Source organism: Microtus ochrogaster, unplaced genomic scaffold (assembly GCF_000317375.1).
Source record: "Microtus ochrogaster isolate Prairie Vole_2 unplaced genomic scaffold, MicOch1.0 UNK58, whole genome shotgun sequence".
NCBI lineage: Eukaryota > Metazoa > Chordata > Mammalia > Rodentia > Cricetidae > Microtus > Microtus ochrogaster.
The window spans coordinates 1,262,158-1,275,313 of NW_004949156.1; the positions used below are offsets into that span (position 1 = coordinate 1,262,158).

General features: G+C 40.0%; 1 protein-coding gene across 1 annotated transcript in view; it reads left to right on the forward strand.

The window, feature by feature from the left end:
* Window positions 1–13,156, forward strand: part of Dmd (dystrophin) — a 1,456,297-nt gene that overhangs the window by 1,245,949 nt on the left and 197,192 nt on the right. The window contains exon 49 of the mRNA XM_026777353.1: window positions 4,040–4,100. Coding sequence (XP_026633154.1) covers window positions 4,040–4,100 — 61 coding nt within the window. The remainder of the gene's footprint in view (window positions 1–4,039; window positions 4,101–13,156) is intronic.

Below are 13,156 nucleotides of genomic sequence, written 5' to 3' on the forward strand. Positions count from 1 at the left end.
CTCACACTCACTCACACACACTCACACACAGTCACATACACTCGCACACACACTCACACTCACTCACACTCACTCACACACACTCACACACAGTCGCATACACTCGCACACACACTCACACACACTCACACTCACACTCACTCACACTCACACTCACACACTCACTCACACACACACAAACACACACACACACTCACATACTCACACTCACTCACACATATTCAAACTCACTCACACACACACTCACACACAATCACACACACTCACACACACTCGTACACACTCGCATATACTCACACACACACTCGCATAGACACACACACTCACTCTCAACCCACTCACACACACACTCACACACATACTCACACTCACACACACTCGTACACAATCGCACACACTCGTACACACTCGCACACACTCACACTCACACTCACACCCACTCACTCACACTCTCACACACACTCGCACACACTCACACACTCACACCCACTCACACTCACACCCAATCACACACTCTCATACCCACTCACACACACACTCGCACACTGCACACACTCACACACACACTCATAGTCACTCACGCACACACTCGCACACACTTGCACAAACTCGCACACACTCCTACACACACACTCACACTCACACACTCTCTCACACACTCACACACACTCACACACAGTAGCACACACTCGCACACACTCACTCACACTCATACACTCACTCACATACACACTCTCACACACTCTCACACGCGCACACACGCGCACACACGCACACACACTCACACACACTCGCACACTCACACACATACTCACAGTCAGTCACACTCACTCACACACAAACTCGCACACACTCACACACTCATACTCACTCACACACACTCACACACACTTCCACAAACTCGCACACACTTCTACACACTCACACACACTCACACACTCTCACACACACACACTCGCTCACACACACTCACCCACAGTAGCACACACTCGCACACACACACTCACTCACACATACACACACTCACTCGCACATGCTCATACTCAATCACACTCACACACACACTCACACACACGCACACACACTCGCACACACTCCACACTCACACACACTCGCACACACTCACACACACATACTCACAGTCACTCACACTCACTCACACACAAATTCGCACACACTCACACAGTCACACACACTCACACACACTCACACACTCATACTCACTTACACACACACTTGCACACACTTCCACAATCTCGCACACACTCCTACACACTCACACACACTCTCACACACACTCACACACAGTAGCACACACTCGCACACACACTCACACTCACACACTCACTCACACTCACAAACTCACTCATATACACACTAACACACACTCGCACACACACACTCACTCACACATACTCACACACTCACTTGCACATACTCATACTCAATCACACTCACACACACACTTGCACACACTCGTACACACTGACACTCGCACTCACTCGCACACACTTGCACACACTCAGACACACATACTCACCATCGCTCACACTCACTCGCACACACACACACTCACACACACTCTCACACACTCACTGACACTCACTCACACACAGTCACACACACTCGCACACACCTACCCTCACACTCACACACTCACTCACACTCACACACACTCGCACACACTCGCACACACTTGCACGCACTTGCACAGATGCACACACACACGCACACATGCACACACTCGCACACATGTGCACGCACACTCACACGCACACTCACACGCACACTCACACGCACACTCACTCACAAACACTCACACACACTCACACACACTCACACACGTTCACACACTCACAGACACTCGCACACACTGACACTCACTCACACAGTTCCATACACTCGCACACACCCACTCACTCACACTCGCACACACTTGCACACACTTGCACACACTCACGCACATGCACACATGGCCACACACGCGCACACACTCGCACCCACTCACACACACTCACACACACACACTCACATGCCCACTCACACACACACTCATACATGTTCACACACTCACATACTCACACACACTCACACATGTTCACACACTCACACACACTCACACACACATTCGCAACACTCGCACACACTCACTGACACTCACTCACACACAGTAGCACACACTCGCACACACCCACTCACTCACACTCACACACAGTCACACACATGCACACACTCACACACACTCGCACACACACACACGCACACAAGCACACACACTCACACACCCTCTCACACACTTGCACACACTCGCACACACTCGCACACACGCGCACATGTGCACACATTCACACACACTCACACACACTCGCACCCACACTCACTCGCACATACTCGCACACACACACTCACTCACTCACACATACTCACAGTGCCTCACACTCACTCACACACACACACACTCGCACACGCTCACACACTCACACACACTCATACACTTGCACACACTCACTCACACTCACTCGCACACACTCACACACACTAACTCACACATACTCACAGTCACTCACACTCACTCACACACACACTCACACTCTCGCACACACTCACATTCTCGCACACACTCACACACTATCACACACTCGCACACACTCACACACACACTCACACACTCACTCACGCTCACACTCACTCACACACTCGCACACACACTCACATACACTCACTCACACTCACTCACACACTCACTCACACATTCACACACTCACACACACGCACACACACGCACACACACATTCACACACATTCACACATACACTCACACACACTCACACACACACACTCACACTCACACACACTCTCAGACACACACACGTTCACACACACACATACTCACACACTTACACACACACTCACACACACTCAAACAGAGAATTAATAGATCATGCTTTTTATATTTCTATTTCAAATGATATCACAATCCTGTGTTTTGTTTTGTCTGTACAAAATGCTGAACCCAGGAGACATAGGATGTATGATTCTTGAAATTCCCTTATCTTAAAACTTTATTCTAGAGGACGTTACAGTGCCTTTCCAACAGGATTATTTTGTCTTCAGGGGAGAAAATATCAGACATAAGCAGTACATAAAAGATACTTTTAGTGGATCAGCTTTAGTAAAGAAGGGGGGAAACATACTAGTTAAGCATTTAAAAGAGTTGAAAAGTTGGTAATTATAGCACACACCTATAACCCTAGCTACCCAGGGAGCCAAGAAAGGGGAATCATAAGTTCAAGGTCAGTATGACATACAGAATGGGGCCTCACCTTAAAATTTAAAAAAATGAACAGTTTAAAGATAATTGGTTTGACTTATGTATAATAAAGTCGTTAAATGAATTCCAAGTACAAGCAGTACACATATATGTGACCAGACTGTGAATAAAATTTTATTATCCTTTGCTATTATCAGGTGTCATTCTGTCACCTTTGCTTGTCTCTTCTAATAATATGGTGAACAATTGACATTTTAAAATACCCAATTAAGCATGTAATTGGTAAATGGATTTGGATCCTCTTTAATCAAATAAAAATAAGCATACCAGATTAATAAGCATACTATCTTCATTTCAATAACTTAGAATGCAAATATATCGCAGGGGGATATTTCATCTGATAACCTAATAAAACCCAGTCAATCAAATAACAAAATATTGAAAAGCAACAACAGGAAATATTATAAGGGAAGCACTCGGTGGAGCAAAGCCATCAGTCTGTTGATTCTTTTTCTTTATTTCTAGTATAGGGTTAGCAGTAGAAAGATCCTCCTGGCCCTTTGCATTAATTTTTGTGCCTGAATGTGTTCAATTTTACTTAGTGTAGGCCCAAAATTTCACAACAGCAGATTAACACAGCCTATCTTCATGAGCAACTGAGCAAACAGACCAATATCAGTGTAAAATTGTGATTCTGATGCTATAATGCTGTCTTTCCTGTTTGTCATGAATTTGACCTCTTTGCCTTTCTTTTTCATCCTTTCGCAGCTTCGGTCCAGGGTCCCTGGGAGAGAGCCATCTCACCAAACAAAGTGCCCTACTATATTAAGTAAGTCAAAAGAATTACTTTCTTAAAGGAGCATTTATTTTATCTGATCTGTATATTCACAAAGAAATTTTAAATTGGTTACCTTCTTCTGCAATACCTATTTCTTTTTATTCCTAAGGAAGCTTAGATAGTAAACGCATGCTGAAATTAGCCCTGTAAATTTGCTGATGCGATAGGGAACCACTTTCAGGAACAATGCATTTAATGAAGCATACAAGGTGTGTTTTTGAGAGTGAGCAGAATTTTCACAGTAGAACAAAAATACCTAGGTAACATCTGTGATGGTGGGAGTGATTATTTGACAGAAAAAATATTATTTATGTAGGGGGATTCTTCATTTCTTTTTCAGACAGAGGTGGGAGATTTACAAGTGATATTTACAAAACTGTTTAAATGAATTATTTGTCACATAACCCACAGGCAGACAGTACAGAATTTGTGGAGCTGAGCTGTTCATTCTCAACATGCAGTTCTCAGCCTTTGTTACCTAATAATAGCATCAGAGTGGAACTCTTTTCCTGGGACCATTTGTGCCGGTCAATGGAAGAGTCAAAGGATGGATGTCCTATGAAACTTAAATTATGATATATTGAGTTGACACAGAAAAGGAAGGAGAAGGAATATTGAGTTATGATGGTTTAACAGTCTCTCATCAATCGTGCAGGAGTCTAACTTCAATCTAACTTTGAATTGGCTACTCCCAACAACAATTGGAAATAATTGGTTTCGTGAAGCGGTCTTCAGTCGCAGCTAAAGTCTTTGAACTTTCTTTTGGCATGAGTCTGAATAAAAATATTAAATATTTCCCCGGTTTTTTCAGCATGCCATCTTTTATCGAGGATGTTTTTATTCTTCAGCTACCCATCAATTCTTTATAATTCAGTTCCAAAACAATAGCTACAGCCCTAGATCTTCATTACTTCAGTTCTCAAGAAATGTGATTTCATGCCTCTATTTTGTTAACTCAAAATAATGACAGTGAAGGGACTTTCGGGGCTCTCTAAAGCAAGACATATTCTTCAGGAAGATGGTTTAACTTTTATTTTATTAAACTTTTCTCAAATAAGATAGTTTTTAATCTTAAATTCTTTAATATGTTTTAATCCTACTTTACAATTTTTTTCTTTTTCAAAAGTTTTGTGAACATGTTCATTTATTGACTCTAAATTACATATTGTAAACACCAATTTAAGGTACATGTTTTACTAAATAATGTGTAGATTTGAACGTGTGTGTGTATTTTTATGGAACCTTTTGTTCAAAGCCTTTGTAGTGATTTACTACCTCAGTGTTTTTGTCAGTGCGGATTTCGTTTCTGATTAAGATATCCTAGGCTTACTAGTGCATCAGCAAAGCTCTCACTTTACCCATTTCCATTATCAGCTGCAATGAAGGTTCTTTTTTTGAGAATGTGCATGAGGGTTTAGAACCATCTAACAATCACTCTGCTGAACTGATTTTCTGAATTGCTGTGTAAGTTTGTTAACAGCCTCACAAGGACTTTACCACATTCCCCTTGTTTCCCAAATCTTTCTTGTCTCTCTGTAGGGCAGTGATTCTCAACATGTGGGTCACAACCCAATTGTGTTCGCTTATCAGGTATCCCGCATATCTGATATTCATATTATAATGTATAACAGTAGCAAAATTACAGTTATGAAGTAGCAACAAAAGTGATTTTATGGGTGTGGGGGTCACCATAACATGAAGAACTTTATTAAATGGTCACTGCGTTAGGAAGGTTTAGAACCACTGCTTTAGTGTTAAATCTAAATCAATACATCCCTATAGTTTTTAATTGAACCATCTAAAATTATATGTGGAAAATTTTAAAATGCGATATTTCCCCACTTTCCAATAAGCAGGTCTCTTTGCTGTGTCTCAGTGACAGAAGAGAGCAACTCTATATCCTATTTACCCCAGCACTACTTTACATACTGAAGAATGATTGTGGTAATGACAACACAAAGTCTATCCCTGACTGTTATGTGTTATGTGGTCATGGGCAAATAATTAACCCAAATTCTGAACATTTTCTTTCACGAATTTTATCTTTATTTTGAAATTTGTTATTTTACTCACTAACATTTGGGATTATGAGTTTAGACATGACCATTGAATGGTTAAACTGATTGTGATAGCTGAAAAGGGCCTTAGATATCCTTTAAGTAACCATTGTATTTTCTAAAGGAGAAGATAAGATTTATATAGGTTTCTTTCAAACTAAGTACAGAGTCTCTAAGTAGTTTTCAAGAGCTCAATTCGTCCTGGTTAAATGGTAAAGGACCTAAAACAATAGACAGAAAGAAATTAGTGAAAAGATGATTATGAAAACCTTAAATGCATCTAAAGTTCCTAAAATGAGAGGTCACCTTAGTTTTCGTTGGCACCTCTAAAACATTATGGAGAACATTCTCCATTAATAGGTTACTTAAAATGAGGGATTACAAAATTTCTCAAATAGAAGACTAAATATTGAGCTACAATATACAGAAACCAAACCTTTAAAAATATGTAATATAATGGACACTTTAATATCATTTTATTTTAGTATTCATAACCATTGTCTAAAATACATTTAAAGCAAATTATTTTAAAATCTTTCACTGTTGGAAAATTTTATACATCCTTGTAATGTGTTTTGATCAAATCCACTCCCCAATCCCTCACCTTCAATTACCCTTCCATCTCTCCGTCATTTTTCCCTTCCAACTTCATGTGCTTTGTTTATTAAACCCTCTGTAGCCTTTCTGGGATCACATCCCTGAAGGAAACTGATTCTCCCTTCACCAGCAGCCATCAGTTGCTATTGGCTGGGGCTTTAAGAACCCTCCTCCTTCCAGGTCAGGATTTTGGCTGATTTGATCTTGCATAGATCATGTGCATATAGTCACATCTGCAATGGGTTCATATGTCTCCATCATGTCCAGCTAATATTGTTTCTCTGTGAATGTCCACTACTATGGCTCTTAGAAAATTTCAGCCCTCCTTTCTGCAATGATAACTTATTCTTAGGTAAAGAGGGAGCACGATATATATGTTCCCCTTTAGAGCTGAACACTCCACAGTTAAAGTGAGTTATTTTTAGGTATAAGGTTCAGGACACTTTATGTTTTGGGAAAAAAAAAACCCTATTCTTAATCATAAATGTTTTATTGTTCCAAAACTAGAAAGTTGACAATGAGTTGAAAATTAATTGATTAGTTCCCACCTTGTTTGTCTTCAAGAGTCTTTCTTTAAACAATTTCGACAATTTCATTCATATAAGGAAAATATTCTGATTTTTCTTCCCCACTCTTATCAAACCCTCTTTCTTCCCTACAGATTTTGTTCCCACATTCATAACTTTTGTTTCATGACCCAGTGAGTTTAACCCCAGCCATCTGTTTGACCCTGAGTTTGGAGAACTTTATGTTGAATCCTGGTGGGCTTATCAGTTGGCGCACAGCTGAAGACAATCACTCTCCCATCTCAATATTTGTTAGTAGCCAGAATTTGTTCATCTGGGGAGGGGGGCGGTCCCATGAGGCATTATCTAGTCCATAGAAGACTATTGGTAGGGCCAGTTCTATGCAGACCCGGTGCCCTTAAAGGCAGCAGCTGTGAGTTCATGATTGTGGTGGTTTTTTTGTACCTAGAAGATGGTGTTTGAAGTCCTTCTTGCTATCATCAATTCCCATTGTCAAAACAAAGTTATGTTCTCACCTAAATTTTGTATTTTCAATGGCAGGTTATCCAAATAACAAGAAGTTTACATACCAATAGCATAAGACCCATGGGATTGTTGAGTTAAGCATTCATTCTTGAGGTGTTAAGACATTAGTAACAGATTTGCTGTGGAGTGGAAATCAGGCAGTGTTTCTGCATGTCCTGACACCAGTTTTTCATATGAACCTCCGTTTCAATACTTCAGATTACATGTTTGTCTAGTTCATTAGTCTACAGCATACATCACTGTTACAGTTTTCATTTCCCTCTCCCTTGGGGCTCTCTTATTTCTGCCAGCACCTCTATCAGGTTATTTGATTACAGCTTTCATTGCCACTGAAAAAAATAATCACCAACATTGTTCAACCTGTTACAACTGCCTTTTCTCCTCTCTGCCATTTTGTAGTTTTTTGGCCTACTGTCAAACTCATGAAAATTTCAGTATAATAGCCTTTAACCAGCTGCTGCGTTCTGTTAGGATTTCTTTCACCTTTTTATGTTTCATACTCCCATATGGGTAAACCAAACAGAGCCAAGAACTAGGACTCTCTTGCTTACTTAATGAGATAGAAAATTATTCTTCTATGTTCTGGACTGTCAGAAGAATTTAGGAATCCCAAACTTGCACGCAGCATGTTCCAACATAGATGCCATAATAAAAGCATAAAAATATCGCATTGAATCAGACTGACATGGCAACTAGCCCAGGGCTCTCTCCCATATGGAGGCAAGAGTGGTGTTTATTGTTTGTTTGTTTGTTTTGTCAGTTAACCTAGTAATTTTCATCTCAAAAATTAGGGTGCTACATGCCCAGTTGCTAATGATGTATTGGAAAATAACTGATGGTGAAGTCTACCCAAAGCTATGTAAAACTTTTCTCATGTGTTGCTTCAGTCTTATCTTAGAAATAACTCCTATGGTTATATTGAGTTCTATGTAAATCAAGGTATGTTTTACTGTTTCTTCAAACTGTATCTCTTGACCCCAACAAACAGCTCTGGTTAAATGCTTTGGAAATCAAAGAAGACATTTATATTTACCCACTGTGGATTTTAATCTCACATCCCCCACCCCAACTAATGCTTTTCATTTCCATCTTCCTGCGTTGAGAAATGCTAATCCTTTTTAGTCTTTTAGTCTGTCCTTGAATGAAAGATAAGCTTTCCCCTTGATCATCTTGGCTGTTTTTCCCTGAATCTTTTCCAGCTCTCTAATATCTTCCCTAGGATAGCCTGAGTAGAACATCCCAGATACTGGTTATTAAATTTGTTAGCACCGTCTCTACTCTCCACTCCCTCATGAAGAATGTAAATGCTATTTACTATCCCCCATTGATACTGAAATGGAGCAACCAATTGAGCTCATAAGCTGTTCTACATGGATTAGTTCTAGCTGAAGGACGATTTTCTGCTGCTTTTCTGTATCACCAGATGAATTGCTTCACCTTATATTTCTGCCAGCTGTCCCTTAGGAAGGACTGGCTTTTTAGAAGAGCTGGTCCTTTTCCTGCAGAAAAGACGCTGTGGTTGCTAAATAGTGGAAGGAATCTGCTAATAAAACCCAGTAGCAAACCTGCTGACTCAATCAGCAATAATGCATTGCATTGGTTTTTTTTTTTAAGTTTTTCTGAAGTACTTGATGGAGGAGGGAAACATGGGGTTCTGGGGAAACTAAGTCTTAGCTATTTGGTGTTTTTTTTGTTTCTTATTTGTTTAACATAAAGTGCTTATTAGGCTCAAGTGAGTTTCCATTTTATACTACTGGCCAGTGTGTGTGTGTGTGTGTGTGTGTGTGTGTGTGTGTGTCAGAGAGAGAGAGAGAGAGAGAGAGAGAGAGAGAGAGAGAGAGAGAGAGAGCTTGATCTACCCCTTCATCACTCTCAATTCCAGGCATGTTTCAACAGCCATTTAATGTGTTTGAGTCACTCAAAACCTTCTAGTTGGTTCTTGCTCAGCGAAGAAAAGATGCCTGGCTGAAGTCAACATTTATTTCACTCAACATCTCTCATTAGCACTGCTATGTCTGATAAAATTACTGGCTTGGGTTCTGACTCTCCAGCATTTTATGATCTGTTATTACCATAGCTTCAGAAGTATGAGGAGCATTTGATTTACCACATGGAATTGTGGCCAACTACCTAGATCTGTCTTTTAGTGATGGTGTTCTTCTGTATCTGTCAGTGTACACTCTAGTTTAAGCAAATAGACCATACTCTTGCCTTAGGACTGACATTCCTTAACTCCAGTAGCCTTTGAGTCTCAACACTACCTTGCCCTAATACCTTAGTACTTCGATTCCTAATTTCCACATTTATCTTCAACTTTGAGATGCCTCCTGTGTTTAAAACATATCTTTCCATCCATTTGTATGCAAACTTCAAGAATTCCTTGTTTTTTACTGCCGAGTAATACTCTAATATGTATATATTCCATACTTTCTTCATCCATTCTTCCATTGAAGGGCATCTAGGTTGTTTCCAGGTTCTGGCTATTACAAACAATGCTGCTATGAACATCGTATATACTTTTGTTGTATGATGGGGCCTCTCTTGGGTATACTCCCAAGAGTGGTATTGCTGGGTCCAGGGGTAGGTTGATCCCGAATTTCCTGAGGAACCGCCACACTGCTTTCCAGAGTGGTTGCACAAGTTTGCATTCCCACCAGCAATGGATGAGTGTACCCCTTTCTCCACAACCTCTCCAGCAAAGGCTATCATTGGTGTTTTTGATTTTAGCCATTCTGACAGGTGTGAGATGGTATCTTAAAGTTGTCTTGATTTGCATTTCCCTGATTGCTAAGGAAGTTGAGCATGACCTTAAGTGTCTTTTGGCCATTTGAAGTTCTTCCGTTGAGAATTCTCTGTTCAGCTCAGTGCCCCATTTTATAATTGGGTTGATTAGCCTTTTACGGTCTAGTTTCTTGAGTTCTTTATATATTTTGGAGATCAGACCTTTGTCAGTTGCAGGGTTGGTGAAGATCTTCTCCCAGTCAATGGGTTGCCTTTTTGTCTTAGTGACAGTGTCCTTTGCTTTACAGAAGCTTCTCAGTCTCAGGAGGTCCCATTTATTCAATGAGGCCCTTAAAGTCTGTGCTGCTGGGGTTGTACCTAGGAAGCGATCTCTTTCTGTCATACATGCTCCAACTCTTAGTTATGCCAGGGAGTGTTATAGCTCATTTTGGTTTGCTTTTCCTTTGAATTACTTGTTGTAATTTCAGTGTGAGAACTTATGCAGAGGAAGCAGTGGTTAGCTCTCTCTGAGATTTAACAACAGCCATCTTGGGAAATATCTCTGTATTGGCTGGTTCTCAGTGGCTGTATCTTCTGAAAAAGACTTAATCTCTTGTCATCTAGAGAAGATGACACTGTTCTTATACAGAACATTGGATTGTGCTACCTGACTGAGAAAACATTCCTCCATTTCTAATGCTTATCTCAATACGCTAAGAATCGTACTAGTATTCTGACATTTGGTTTGTATTATCAGTTGAAGGCTGGCAAAGCTATTTATAGACTAAGAACACATCGTGTAGTCTACAGTTTTGTGCTGTTTCTGGTAAGATCCTTTTTGTGTATATTTTCCTTCAAAGCAACTTTTATCAACTGACATTATGTAATGGAAATGTTAAGAAAACAGTGCATGCATCAAAGGGCTTAAAATCTAGTTCCAATCTCTCTATAATCTAGCTCTTTGTGTATTTGTGAATCACTTTGACTTTTTTGGCCTCAGTTTTTCCTTCTGTCATCCAAAGATGCAGCACCACATAATATTACAGGCCATTTCCAGTTCTGACATTCAATCGTTCTCTAAATGTTGGCTTTGAAATAGAAATTGTTTGTGACAGTTTTCTAGAGGAGAGAAAATGAATCTTCATAACACTCTTGAGGATTCCTATTGTACCATCAATCTTATCAGGATGGAAAGGACAAATGATATTGAATCCTTTCCTTAGCCATTTAGCACCCATGATAGTATGAAATAAATGTTAAAACCAAATTCACTCTCTAATTTGAGCTGTCAGTCTTTGAGAACACTGGTAAATATCTGTGAGTAATTAAAGTTTTGACATCACTGTCAAAACCCTGATGTTCTGACTTTTCAAAAGGCTTTGGTAAAGAAAGATAAGCCAGAGGTCAATCTTCTCTGCTGTGCTCCACAGTTTGCTGGCTCCAAAGGTCATATTAGTGGAGTCTCATTAAGCTCTGAAAGTACAGGAAGGGAAGAGTCAGTACTGCTTAATTGATGATATAATCATGTAAACAACTCAGGTTAAGATATTAACTGAAAGAAAGTTAATAAGATGCAAAAGTGCTATGCAGAGTATTGAGCCGGGCCTTTGGTTTGGCAGAGTTCACTGGGAGACATAGACATTACTAACTTATGTGTCTCACAGGTCTATGTAAAATTATTTACATTCCTTTCTCATAGTTTCATAAGCCAAATTGTATAATCATAATTTCAACAGGAGGCTCAACAAGAATATATATTATATCTACTTTTCTAGTGTATTATGTCACAGCACATGCTTGGTAAACATTTCAAAGAATGAATGGCATTAATGCATACATATGACAGTAACTTTCTGTGCTTTTTAGCTTCCAGACATTTTTAATTTCTCACATGTATGAATCATTTTCTCCCATGCTGGGTCTAGGACCCAATGGCTAAGCAAGGGCTCTGCCACTGAACTGAACTTCTACCTGCTCTGTGTCAGTTTAAGTTGATGTCCTGACTGCATCAGTCATACCCTCTAGACATAAAGTCTAATGTTTACAAACATACTATATTTAAAACATTTTTTATTTTGTTATTATTTTATTTCATATGTATGAGCATTTTGTCTGCAGGTATGTATGTACCTGTTTCTGTCAGAAGTCAGAAAGGTCAGAAAAGGGTGAGTTACCATTTAAGTGCTAGAAGCCAAACCTAGGTCCTCTAAAGAACATCAAGTGGACTTTGAACAACTGAGCAGTCTCCAGCCCCTTATACTACAATTTTTGTTGAGTTTCTCTTCTCTCATGTTGCTTGAAGCATAGGAAATGACACAGCTGATTCATTCATATCGAAACTTGAATTCTTGTATGTATAAATTCCTCAGTTCTATTCCTAGAATGACCCAAGCTGGAATTTCATAGTCTGTCTTTCTTTACCGGACAGTATGATTTGACATTTCACTCAGTCCATCTGAGGCTGGGTTTCACCTTACACATAAGGAAGTAGCATGGAGCATAAAGAACTAAAGTCCCACCCCTAGCTGAGAAGATTTTGGCAATTGATTTTGTCTGAGAGAAAGAAAGACAGAGAGAGAGAGAGAGAGAGAGAGAGAGAGAGAGAGAGAGAGAGAGAGAG